The sequence below is a fragment of the Protopterus annectens genome, chromosome 8.part0 (genome assembly GCF_019279795.1).
Source record: "Protopterus annectens isolate FY-2018-M chromosome 8.part0, PAN1.0, whole genome shotgun sequence".
NCBI lineage: Eukaryota > Metazoa > Chordata > Ceratodontiformes > Protopteridae > Protopterus > Protopterus annectens.
The window spans coordinates 160,518,691-160,532,298 of record NC_056741.1 but is presented as its reverse complement, the minus strand read 5'-3'; the positions used below and the strand labels follow the sequence as shown (position 1 = coordinate 160,532,298).

General features: G+C 40.4%; 1 protein-coding gene across 4 annotated transcripts in view; it reads left to right on the top strand.

Annotated features, from left to right (window-relative positions):
• Window positions 1-13,608, top strand: part of FOXJ2 (forkhead box J2) — a 1,179,137-nt gene that overhangs the window by 1,007,003 nt on the left and 158,526 nt on the right. For all 4 annotated transcript variants that reach the window (XM_044079672.1, XM_044079673.1, XM_044079674.1 and 1 more), the window contains one exon: window positions 12,752-13,084. In XM_044079672.1, the coding sequence (XP_043935607.1) occupies window positions 12,752-13,084 (333 nt within the window). The remainder of the gene's footprint in view (window positions 1-12,751; window positions 13,085-13,608) is intronic.

Sequence of the window (13,608 nt, the reverse complement as noted above, 5' to 3'; positions counted from 1 at the left end):
CATTTCAGAGATCTCAATGTAAATAAACAAAGGTTCCTTGTAAGGGGTAGAATGTTGTAATTCATTACTAAAATGTTGCACTTTGAAATTCATAGGAGATTACTAGGCTAATGGCCCTGGGGCCCTTACAAACCTATCCAAGAGTTTATCCCCCCAAAAAAAACCTCAGTCAGCACCTGACACCCCTGTCAGTGAGGGATACAGGTGAAACCTTAGTACGAATTTGTGGTTTCCCATCCAGTCATCAAGGATGTGCTTGAAGAGGGCCAGTGAGGTGCTCTGTTTGACGTGTATGGGAAGTGTATTCCAGAGACTGGGCAGCCTCTGGGAAACAAATCTGTCTCTCCAGCAGGTTTTGGTAATCACATATTAGATTCAGGCCTTTTGAGCGGGTAGTGCATGAGGAGTTAGACTTATGGATATGGAGCATCTCTAGTAGGGCAGGGTCTGAGATTGCCTTATAGGCGAGACACAAATCACCCCTGAGCAATTTGTACAATACCAAGTAGAGTGATAGTGATTTGAGCCTGTCTGCATAGGATAGATGTTGGAGGCTATGGATTCTCTTTGTGAGATATTTCAGTGGCCTTTCCAGTTGGTGCAGATGTTTGGAGAGGTACATCCCAAACAGGGTGTTATACTCAATTATTGGTCTAATGAGGGATGAGTATAGGGAGGTAATAACCATCTTTTTTCTTGATGCAATCCCTTTACTTATGAGATGAACCAAGTAAAAGGATTTTCTGACCACTGTTGCTACATGATGGTCAAATGTCAGGTTGCTATCAACCTGAGTGTCCAGGTCTCTCACCACAGGTTGTGTGCTTAGGGGGTTGCCGTGGTAATCAGTAGCGGTCGTGTTTTTGCCAAATGGTATGATGATACATTTTTTTGCATTTAGCTTGAGGCCATGATTTTGGCACCAGTCATTAGTTGCTGTGAGACCCTCTTGCAGTATGTTAGCATTGTTTGGGGAGTCGATGACAGCACCCAACTGACAGTCGTTGGCAAATTTGGTCAGCCACAGGCCTTTCGTCTTTGCCTGTACCTGCGAGAAATAGATGCAAAACAGTAGGGGTCCCAAGACAGATCCCTGGAGAACTCCACTAGTGACAGGTCTGCTATTGGAGGTGGAGGTGCTTATTTTGACTTTGCGAGTCCTGTTGGTGAGCCAGTTGGCCACCCACCTGATGAGATAGGAATTTACGCCATGTTGTGTTAGCTTTTCGATAATGCCTATAATGGACGGCACAGTGGTAGCATTGTCACCTCACAGCAAAAGGTTCTCTGGTTCAATTCTTGGCTGGAGTGCCTTCTGTGTGGCGTCTACATGTCCTCCCTGCGTTCATGTGGGTTTTCTCTGGGTACTCTGGTTTCCTCCCACATTACAAAAACATGCATATGAAGCATTTCTCCCAGGGTATCTGCTGCAAATTGGCTTCATTGCAAGTTGGACTTTCCCAGTAAACAAATGCAAAATAAATGAATAAATAAATTCCCGAGTGGGAGACTGTGTCAAATGCCTTGACCAAGTCAAGGTAAGCTGCATGTACTGACTTTTCCTCATCCAGGGCCTTGGTGGCAGTCTCAGAGAAGCCAACCAGGTTCAGCAGGCAAGATCTGCCTTTGACGAATCCGAATGGGTGGGGTCAAGTGCTTGGAGATTGGCTATGTCCTTGTTTATAAGATCCATAATAATACGCTCCTTGGCTTTACAGATCAGAGTTGTCAAGCTAATGGGGCGATAGTTTCCAAGGTTAGTAGTGGCACCACCTTTGTGCAAGGGGATGACAGTGGCGGTTCTCCACTCTGCTGGAATGAAGCCAGTATTTAGGCTGTGGTTGAACAGGGTACTCAATAGCAAAGCCATTTTTTGCTGGAGATGGTGCAGAATACATCCTGGGATACTATCGGGTCTTATGGAAGCTGTGTTTTTTGCCTTGGATAGGGCCTGTAGCACTTGGAGATGTGAGGTGTGGGACAAGTATTGGGGATGTCAAAAGGGCCTTTTGGGGGACAGGGGGTGAAGTTTGCGCTGAACCTTTCTGCTAGCAGGTTGGCTAAGTCAACAGGATCAGTGTAAGTGATAATGTTAAGTACTAATTTGGAACAAACTTGGACTTTGCCATGGAGGTTCCTGACGTAACTGAAGAAGACTTTATGGTTTCCCCTTGTTATGGAGACTAGCTTTGATTCATAATTGGCCTTGGAGGTTTTCACTAGTGATCTAATTTGCTTGTTGAGGTTAAGGAAGGAGTTTTTCCAATTTGGAATTTGTTCTCTTTTACCCATGGACAACGGTTTCTTCTTTTTGTTGTAAAGCCTGTTGATAGAGTATATCCACCAAACAGGTTTGTGTTTCCTTGAAGAGCAGGTTTTAATTCTATTGGGTATGGCTGAGTCCATGCAGTTGTACAGGTGCTTGTAAACTGCAGTGGCATATTGGTCAGCATAGTTGTCTGCATCATCGGGGGGGGGGTGAAGCTACAGATACCCTCCCTTAGGAGGTTGTAGTCAGCTTTTGAGAAGTTTTTTAGCTTGATTTTGTCTGGGGGCGGGGTTGAGTGGAATAGAAACTTCGAATGAGACAGTCCAATGATCTGGTCTGACCAGGGAAGGACATATTATGGGAGTGGTGCAGCAGTCATCCATGTTGGTGAGAACCAAGTCCAGAATGTTATCTCCTCTTGTGGGGGATGATACGAGCTGGTCTAGTGCATTAGAATTAATGAAATCGAGGAACCATTGAAACAGTGCATTAGTGCAAGAATAATTCACCCAGCCTATGGTATGGTAGTTGAAGTCTCCAAAGATCAGGGTGTTAGGAGGTACTTTGGTGGAGTCTAGTAGATCCAGGTAAGAGGATTGGGCATCCTGAGTCATGGAAGGGGGTGTATAACTAGCTATAACTTGGATGGGTGTCTTGCCAACTGTCAGTTGTACCTGGAGTAGTTCCAGTGCTTCATGCTGGCAAACCAGTCTAGAGGTGTGCTTGTCCTTGATGAAGATAGAGACTCCACCACCCTTGGTCTTCCTGACCTTATTTTGGGGTCAGAATGTGTGGAATAAAGTATAGCCTGGTAAGGCAGGGTTGCTCTCCACAGCCCTGAACCAAATTTCCATGACCGCACAGACATGAACATCTTCCAGTGTAAGGAGGGCTTCCAGTGAGTCCATTTTCAGGTTTAGGCTCCTAGCGTTAAGCAGCATGACCTTCAATTTGCTTTTTGAGAGATCTTTTATGTTGGAAGGCTTCTCTTTGGGACCTTGCCTAAAAAAGGCAAAATGGGGGAGGTGAGAGCCTTTTCCAGGATCTGGAAACCCAGTGGTGATAGGTGAAGGCCATCTCTAGCAAAGCATCGAGGCCTGTCGAACATGTCATCCCAGCAGACAAATACCGAATCCCTTGGAATGACACCAGAAACGAAGCCAGTTGTTGAAGTCAATTATGTTTTGTTGGTATTGTGGTATCATTCTTGGTGAAGGTAGGATGCTGCCTAGGGCTAGGATCATACTTGCCTGGAACACATATTCTGAGAGTTCAATAATGTCTCTCTTCATATAGTCTAGGGAGGTACGTCTCAAGTCATTCACACCAACATATACAATGATATTGTCATACTTGTTGCACAGAGACTTAAGTACGTGTGTGATGTGGTGGATTCTGGCACCAGACAGACAACTGACCGCGACCTTCTCCTTGTCGAGCCTGGTGAGGAGGACATCGGTGTCTCTCACAATTGAGTCACCAATGATTAGTGTGTTTGGTTTATTAATATGTCTTGTGGGCTGTGATGGTTTATTGTTTTGCCTTATGAGCTGGTTTTGTGAGACACTGGTGTGTTGTCTGCTGTGTGGGATGTGTTTGGTGCTGTGTGTGGAATGTCTGTGAATATGTTTTGGAGGAGGTTTCCGCTGTTTGGGTAAGTTTTTATTGAGCGTGTGCCTGTGTGTGTGTTGTGCATGGCTATGTGATGTGAGTGATGTAGTGTTTGTCCTGGCAGTTTCCTCTTTGTCAGGATTACTGACTGTGGCGTGAGAGAGCATGGACTCCAGGTTACTGATGTACATGCATTTCGTGCAGGTGGAGGAATTATGTGCTAGGAGAAGAGGGTTGTCAGTAAATATTAGGCAGTTACTACACTGTCTCAGTATGCCCATGTCAACCAGGCTGGCATGAGAAAGTGATGGGAATTGTCCAGGCATAGTGTTCTGAATGCTTGGGCAGACTTATGGAGACAGGATTTTAAGGATTCAGCCTGCATTTTGCTGTGAAGCATCAGGATGGATTCCTGGTATGTTATATCGAGTCATAGTTTTAAACTTCTATGCCAGACCCTCACTGCAGATCTTTACAACCTAACTCTAGAAACCCCGGGCTGTTTGTTACTGATTTAAGTAGAAGGAACATGTCTGACTACAAATACAGCTCTGATTCTGTATGTCCACAATTCTAATGGAACTCTTTACAACTCCCCAGTGTGTTAGAACTTTGGATTGTGTGCAAGTGAAAAGAATGCTGATGCATATGATGATATGTTAATATGTCATAGGACCGTGATGATTCCTTTTGTAGGTGCATCTTCGATTAACTGTACCTTCAAGTATTTTTTTCTGTAATACTATTTATAAGGAGTCTAGTACCCCTTTACCCCTGCCTAGTTCTTTAGTAGGAGTTAACATGTGACTAGTCAATAGTTATAAACAGTATTATGAATTTAAACTATAAAGAAAGTGTAAATTACTTTTACATTCTAATTAAATAACTTGAATAGGATTAATATTATATTGCCTGTATTGAAGTATAATTTTACAAAGGCAGTTAAGTTATTAAATGTTGTCACTTTGCTGTCCTCTTAACAGACTGTCAGTTACTAAGGTGCAGATAAGGAATTTCCATAAAGTTTCTTATTTGCACTGAGTCATAGTAACTGTCACTGGACTGTGCCCTTCTGAGGGATAAATTCCTCAATTCCTCTTTCACAGTTCATGCAGGGGATTCACTGTCTCTCGCTCTCTCTCTGCCCCTGTCTCTGTCTCATTGACTTTCCCCATTTCAGGTTTTCAAAAACCATCCTGAGTCTGGCACTCTAAAATTCATGTCCCACTTCTCATTAAAAGTATGTAATTCTCAGAATGATCCCGCATCTGCATTCACAGATGCTAATCAAAATGTTTGTTGCAAACAAGTACATGCCCGAATGGAGCAGTTCTATCATTCACGTCATTTTATAAACAAAAATGGCGTCCCTGTGACTTGTAAATGCCATCTGTTTCGATAACAAACCATTTTCTAGCAGCTGGCACTAATATTTATAATTGCCAATGTTTACCTTTACTGTTCATTGTAGTTATTTTAATCACACTAGTTTTCTTCATTATATAGCTGGCAATGTTAAGAACTTCGCATTTTGTTCCCTGATGAATTACAGATGGATGTGGGTAGGTAATCTTCAAACAAAGTACTTTGTTTAATTTTCCATTTGGGAATTTAACAATGGCCAAACAGTATACTGATTCATTAACATCTTAGCATAGGCAACAAAATTGTATTTTAGCTCAGGTCTTTAAAAAAACAAAGAGCAAGTTGTTTTCTACTGATCATTTTAGAATATTTCTGTTGCCATTTACCCATTCATTAATTTGGTTGCAGCAAATATCTGTAATTAATAACAAGTGCAGATGATGTAGTGTCATATGCAGTAAGCTCTTTCATACCGAATGTTAAACTGCATTTATTCACCTCACCCTGTATACTCAGAATTATGTCTTTTAGAATGAAAAAGAACCAGTGTTAAATTCGTAATAAGTCTTCTTCTGGAAGTTTTAAGTTGTGTCATGTGACATTATGCATACGACAATACTGCACATTTTATTGAAGATGTTAACATCTGATTTTATTCAGAGAGTGACAATATTAACTGTTTCCACGGGTATGACACACTTTCAGAACATCTTGGTTGGTCCATTGCAAACAGTTTGCTGTAATTATTCACCTTTGCTTGGGTAATCATGACTGATCAAATCTGAGGAGTTTAGGAAGAATTCCCCAGATTAGATTTAGGGAAGAAGTTTGTTGCTACGAGGTTGGTTAAAGCTGATGTCCCCAAGCAACAGAAGTCTAGACATATGTCTTTCATTCTCAGGGATCCTCAAAAGGAGTGGCAAGATTTTTCTCAGGGCTTGTTTAATGCCCTGATGGTTTTGAGACCACTGCAGGGGGCTTCTGTTCTTTCTCCTTGGTCTTCTACCCCTAAAAGTTTTTTCTGCTAAGGAATTAGAGTCAGATGAGAATTCCTTGGCCTACTCCTTCCAAATGCCCTCACCTTTGGATTATGGCTCTGAGGAGGAAAAGTTCTTAAGTCCTGATTCCCCCTTAGAAGAATTGTCCTTTGGGGATGCAGTGGTTTGCATGATGGAGCATTTTAAGTGGGACTGCTTCTAGGTCTCTGACAATCAGAGTTGCTATAGATGGACTCCCCTAAACCTTCTGCTGTTTCCCTGTCTTGGCTGCTGTGCTGGATACTTTTTTCATCTGCTTCCTTGGCTCCATATTCCCATCCTCCTGCCCCTAAGAAGCCTGACTATTTTTAAAAAGTACTTGAGGCTTTCCAGTTTCTTTATAAGTGTCCCTCTTCTGACCCAGCTGTGGTCTCTCTGTTTGCATTGTGTGATTATATTTTAAATGGCAGTAGTTGTCATCCGCCACACACGGTGGAGTCAGTCCCATATGGACAATTCACAAGGCTGGAAAGACTGCGCAGTGAGGAAAATTAATACAAAGAGGAACTGGGAATAATGACCCAAATGTTTATAAATAGGGGTTATGATGCAGAATTAGTGAATAAAGCTAAAATGAAAAATAAAGGGGAAGAGCTATGTAAGAAGGGACAGTAGAGAATACAATAAATTGGAAAGTAGTGAAGTAGGTAGTAAGGAAGGAGAAATTCTTGAATATATGTATTTTGTGTCCAAGTATACAGTATTTTTGGACCGGTTAGTTAAGATAGTAAAATATTATTGGGATATGTTACTAAAGGATGATATATTAGTCTATCTTAAAAGTAAAATAAGGTTTTCATATATGAGGGAAGGAACATTAAAGATTTTATAGTTAAAGGGAAGTTTGTGTTACCTTCAGAGAATAGACAGTTGGAATTGAATAATATAGGGACTATAATTTGTGGTAAATGTTCAGTATGTCATTTTATAGAAAATACATTTCCACAAATTAATAGAAGAAAGTTTGAGATAAAAGGTTGTTTCAATTGTAATAGTGAGGCAGTACTATATGCCCTGAAATGCCCCTGTAATAAGTATTGTATAGGAGAAACAAAAAGAAGTTTCTCCAAGAGTTTGAAGGAACGTGAGAGATGTAAAAAATAAAAGTGAAATAAGTCCAGCAGCTATGCATTTTTTACAGGCACATGAAGGTGATGTCACTGGTTTACAAGCTACAATTTTAGAACAAATGCAAAAAAGTAATGAATTATTATTTGATGTTAAAAAACAATTAAGGAAAAATAATCTATTTTTATTTTGAAGTTTAATACACTGATTCCAAATGGAATGAACATAGAATGCAATTGGAAGTGTTTTCCATAAGCTGTTTTTTAAGAGAAAGGGTTTAATTTATATGTTAATGAAGTGTTAATTAGGTTATTATGTATAAATATAGGAAGTTGTTGAAGGTTTAATATGCTCTGTTAAAGGCTTTTTGTAAGCCGAGGCACTAGAGGAAGAAGTTGGTATGTGTTTTGTGCAGTAAAAGAAGTTCTTAGAACGTTGGTTTTTTCGTGGTGTGTTCCTGGATTGATTTTTTTTTTTGGTAGTGGTTTATAATAAGACCCCCAAGAGAGCCTATTCCTCCTCCTTGAAACCTTAATTTTGTTCTTAAGAAACTAATCCAGCCTCCTTTTGAGCCGCTGCTGCTGCTTGCAACACTGAACCTGGAAGATGGTCTTATTGATTGTTTCACTTCAAAAAGAGAGTTTTCCACTTTTTTGATTTTTCATAGGGACCAGGTATTTCTTCATACTAATTCTTCTTTTATATCCAAGGTGGTAAGTGAATTAGCCCTTAATCAGTCTATCCAGCTTCCTTCCTTTTGTCCACCTTTGCAATCTGCAAGAAGGTTGTACGCACCTTGGATCATCATAGACGGCACAAGTATTATCTAGACAAGATGAATGGCATACAGCTTTCTGCCTCTGTTTGGGCCCGTTCTACTAGGGTAGTTGCCTCCTCTGAAGATTAGTTCAAAGGTATGGACACCAGTTCCATCCTTGAAGCTGCTACTTGGTCTTCTGTGCACACCATCACTAAACATTACTAGTCCGATGTCATTTGCCAGGCCAGGGCAGGTTTTCCAAGGCTGTTCTTCATGGTTTTGTGGATGGGTCCTCCTTACCTTCCTGCTCCCATTCCATACAATAGCTTTTGTACTCTCCCATGGTTAGGAATACTGCAGCAGTGATAAAGAGGGACTTAGTACAGTTGTGTAAAATCTTACCATAACAGTACATGTCCTTCTCATCACTGTTGCATTATATTGTCATTCCCTCCTGCCCCCTTTTATTCCTTTTTTCTGTTGGGAATATCTGACTGGCTGTGTGGTCTTTGTCTTTCTTCTTGGGCATCTCCTGTTTCCCTGGATATACATTTTCACATTTATCCCTTCTTCTGGGGTGTCCCTTGTTCTCCTGGAGCACTTCAGTTCTGAATTTAGAGCACCTGTATGTCATCTGTATTCCTTGTGTTGACACTGAGAGCATACATTTGACGTATGATGCTAGTAAGAGTTAAACGCTTTGGAGTATTAGCCAGATGTAGGGATATCCTTGGTATGAGATTCCTTTGGTTATGAATACTGCAGCAGTGAAGAAAAGGACATCCACTGTTATGCTAAGATTTTACACAACTGTACTTTCTTCAGGTACATTATAAAGCCACTAATTCAGAAGAATATATCCGCCACCTAGGAAGTATATTCTGGTGTCACGGGTCTTGAAAGGCAAAAGAACAAATGTGAGAAGTTTGATATCTTGATCACTAGAAGAACCAGTGGCCTATCTTTGGCTGAATGCAGGGAGAAAGGATGGCCAGGACCAGTCTAGAAGGTATTCCAAAAAAGTGGCCTCCAAGTCATAGAGAGTCAAATATACCAATTTAAAAATAATCCTGTTTTATGCTGACAAACATTGTAGCTCTCACAAAATCAGTGTAATATGGTATGTTGATAATTTGTAAGAAACCATGCTCTGCAGTTTTGAACAAGGTGCAGTTGGTCAAGTTTACAGTTAAGGAGCCCTAGGTTTAGGGTATTGCAGTAGTCCAATGAGGAAGGTACAGAGGGATATATATCAGTATGGAAAGGTCTATGGGTGGTATTAAGTGATTAATTATGCTGGGGGGTTCTAAGGTGAAAAAAGGGAAGATTTGACCACAGCTGAGATTTGGTTCCTAAGTATTACACCCACCTCAACACAAATTTCAATATGTAATGTAGGAAGACTTTCTAGATTTGTAAGAGCAAAAGTGTCCCTATTTTTGGGCCTTTGTCCCCCTATTATTTATGGCTTTGTCCAGATTTCCTGCTCTAATAGGTTGAGAGGTAGGTCCTTTAGCATTATGTCTAGAATAATAGCTAGACTGGAATGGATTATACAAGTCACACTGATGTAATTGGAAATTCAGCTGCACATAAAAACTACTTTCACCAAAACCCTACACAGAAAATGGAGGTTTGAGATAGATCTATAGATCTATAATTAGAAAATGTTATGAGTTACAAATGCAAGCAAATCACACCTGCTAAGTATCAAAATAGTAATGTGCAGTAAGTGAAATGTCTCTCTTTCCGCTAAGTTGTGTAAGATGGAACATTATTTTATAATTTCGAGACCGTAGGAGGCACAACCCCCTCCCTACACCTGGGGTCAACTCATACCTTGCAGCTGTTCAGATTTATGCAAAATGTCCAGCTCTTTGCCTCATATTTTGGTTTGTTTCTCATAAAATTGTGTTTTTCTGACAAATCATTGAGAGTTGAAGTTAGACAATATTGACAGAAATTTACGTGTCTGACTTCATAGCCTTCTGAAAATTCATGCTAATGCAAAACCTGTTCTGTCAACTTTCTAAGTCTGTAAGAGCAATATTTAAAAGGTGTCACTATTTTTGGGCCTTTGTCCCCCCCCCCATTATTTATGGCTTTGTCCAGATTTCTTGCTCTGAAGGTGAGAGGCATGGGCTAACTTGCTTATTTTGAAAAATAAAAATTCATTATTTTAGTAGCCATCTGGTAGGTTGACTTCACATTTCAAAGTCATTAGGAAACCCTATAATTAGTCAGATCATCTGCATCTAAGCCTTCCATTTTTAAGGATGGGAGTGACCAATCTTTTTCAGTACAGATGAAAAAAAACACCCCAGAAAGACACATCATTTATTAAACTCCAGATCGCCATATATTGCACCTATCCATCCATTTTCTACACAAATTATCCTAGTGGATTGTAGTGGTGGTAAACTGACCAGAGCAGACCAGACATACCTATCTGTCCCATCTGTCTTCATTTCAACCTGAAGGATGCTTACATGTTGCCAAGACAGCTGAGAAATATAATCTCTCTAGCATTTCCAGGATGTTCCTTACAGCCTCTTGAGTGTGGGTTGTGCCTCATGCATTTCCGATAGGTGGTGCCCAGAAGTCATCTTTACTAAGTGCCCAGATCACCTCAACTAGCTACTCTCAAATTTTCAGATGCAGTGGCTGTAGCCTAATATCCTCCCAGAACATCAGGTTCCTCAACTTGTTACAGAAAGTAAGACAGTAACCTTGTGAATTAATCTAATTTCTGCTGCTTGCATCCATGATATCGCCATTGCAGTCAATAACGAAAGTCCTTGACCATAGCCGAGGAGGAGGTTGGAGACATGGACTGAGTGGTAAATTGAGAGCTTCCTCCAAGGACTCACCTCCCACTACAGTCCTGTACAGTATTTACAGCACTACACCTACCCATTGGTGAATCCTTTGATCCCCTATACCCTTATCCATGAAAAATACCCCAAGGTACTTAAACTGCTCCACTTGAGGTAATTGTTTCCACCCCCACTTGCAGAGAGCAATTCACTCTTTTCTGGTAGACATCTATGACCTCTGATTTAGAAATGCTGATTTTCATCCAAGGAGTTTAAAACTCAGAAATGAACCATGTCACTACACTCCATAGAACATAGTTACTTGAGGCCATGAGGGTGACATAATCTGCAAATAACAAAGATGCAACCCTTACAGCTTCAGACTGGATACTCTCCAAAAATTGGCTGCAGTTTGATATCCTGTCTGTGAAAATCAGGAACAAGAGGAGGATAGATATCCCTGGTGAAGTCTGATGCCCACCTAGAATGTAATCAACATCAGGAAGGCAGATGCAGCTCTTGCTTCACAAATATGGGGATGCAGCACATCCCACAGGACATTTTGGGGTTCTCGGTTATATGCCTTTACCAGGTCCACAACACACAGGTAAACATGGCTGGCTGCTTTGCATGACCCCTCCAATATCAATGCAAAGGCAAAGGGATGATCCACTTGTCCACAACTAGGACATAAACAACCTTGCTCTTCCTAAATCAGAGGTTCAGCTATTGGATGGAGTCTCCATTCCAGCACAGTAGTGTAGGCATTCCCACCAAGGCTGACACACACACACACACACACACACACACACACACACACACACACACACACACACACACACACACACACACACACACACACAGAATACAGTTCAGAAGATGGCCAGAAAGGAATGGAAATATGGTAGAAGGAATACAGTATTATATAGTCCATTAAAGGGTCAATCTGACTGAAATTGGAGGAGGACAGGAAGGAAGAATAAGACCAGATTAAAGAAAAAGAGGCAAGGTGCAATAAAAAGAAATTTAGGGAGAGACTGAAACATAGAAAGAGCTTAAGACGGAAAGAAAAGTAGAATGTATGTTACAGTATAATTAAATATTGAACAAAGTAGCAAAAATATAGTCGCTATAGATCCCCCATTACCCTGAAAAAGATGCAATGGGTATCAGTGAGTGAATAATAATAAGCCACCAATGGTTCTTTGTTTTATTTGCTGCAGACAATTTAACAATAAATCAACATTACCCGTAACGCAGACGTTGCAGCGCCATTTTCGTTTATGTGGTGCATGAACTTCTCAAAACTGCTTTATGTGCAACAAATGACAACACTAATTTAGCTGCTCAAGGCTGCCATTACCCAATGTAGTGCAATCTGAGTTTCTCTTAAAGTACCCTAGGGCAATGAGTTGTACCAGGTAACAGAAAAACATTATCATCAACTTCATCTCTAAATAAAACTAATTTGAAATTAATATACAAGTAACTTTCTAAAGGTGTGATGCAAGATTCAAATGGTATTTCACTGTTTTTGCAGTGAGCTGCATGGACCCGGAATAAGAACCTTACTCTTTCATTCTCAGTGCAAAACACTTTTTGGGGAGCTAGCTTGTGGATAAATAAACCAGAAATGGAACACTGCACATAATCTTACTCTAGGCCTACTAGTGAAAAAACGATGTTGAGAGTTGCCATTAGTATCATTGCTGGAATGTCATTGGTCTATATTTAAATGCTTGCTTTTGATTTGCATATATTGCCCATATTTCATTGCAGTAATAGTCAATTTAAAATGTTGCATTTTTTGTATTTGTGTCTGCAGCATTCTCGTGACTCCCTGGAACAGGACATTAGCCCAAGTCCATGCAGCATCGCAAGTGTTGATACAGTGAGCCAATCAGATGTGGGGCAGTCGTCACACAGTCTCCATACTGCCAGTCCACTGCATAATACTAATCTTCATGGTGCCAGCCCACTGCACACTGCAGGCAGCCTGCGGGGTACCAGCCCTTTGCACAACCCTGTTGGACTTCACTGTGCCAGTCCGCTACATAGTACTGGTGGTCTCCATAACTGTAGTCCACTGCAAAATGCTAGCAGTCTTCATGGTACCAGCTCACTTCAGAATACCAGCTCTCTTCCCAGCTACAGTCAGGTAAATATGTAGTACAGGTTTTTATATTCCTGTCTTGAATTTTATATCTCGTCTTTATCAGTTTAAAACCTCCATGTAGATTTCCATGCATTTCTGGCATACTTCCTTCAAGAAAGGTAAAAATCAATTGAGACCGCCAAAGCAAGTTGACTGAAGACTGATGTTAGGGCCCTGGAAATGTATGTACTGGACAGCAGAAAGGTAAAGTAAGGACACGGAGAAACACTGAAGTTACAAAACAGAGTAAGCAAAGAATAGTAATAGAAGAAACTATTATAATGATGCTAAAAATATTAATTTTCATTGTTATTCTATGTATATCACATTAGAATAGTGGATATGAACACTTGCTGGTTGGTAATGATGTATTTTTCATATATCCCTAATTTTATTTCATTTGCTTTATTTTATTTTATTTATTTTTGTTGTTGTTTATTTGCTTAAATAAAGTTCAACCTCCACATACCAGGAGAGTAAGTTTTGAAACTTATCAGGTGAACCAGTCTTCAAAGCCTTAATATTTT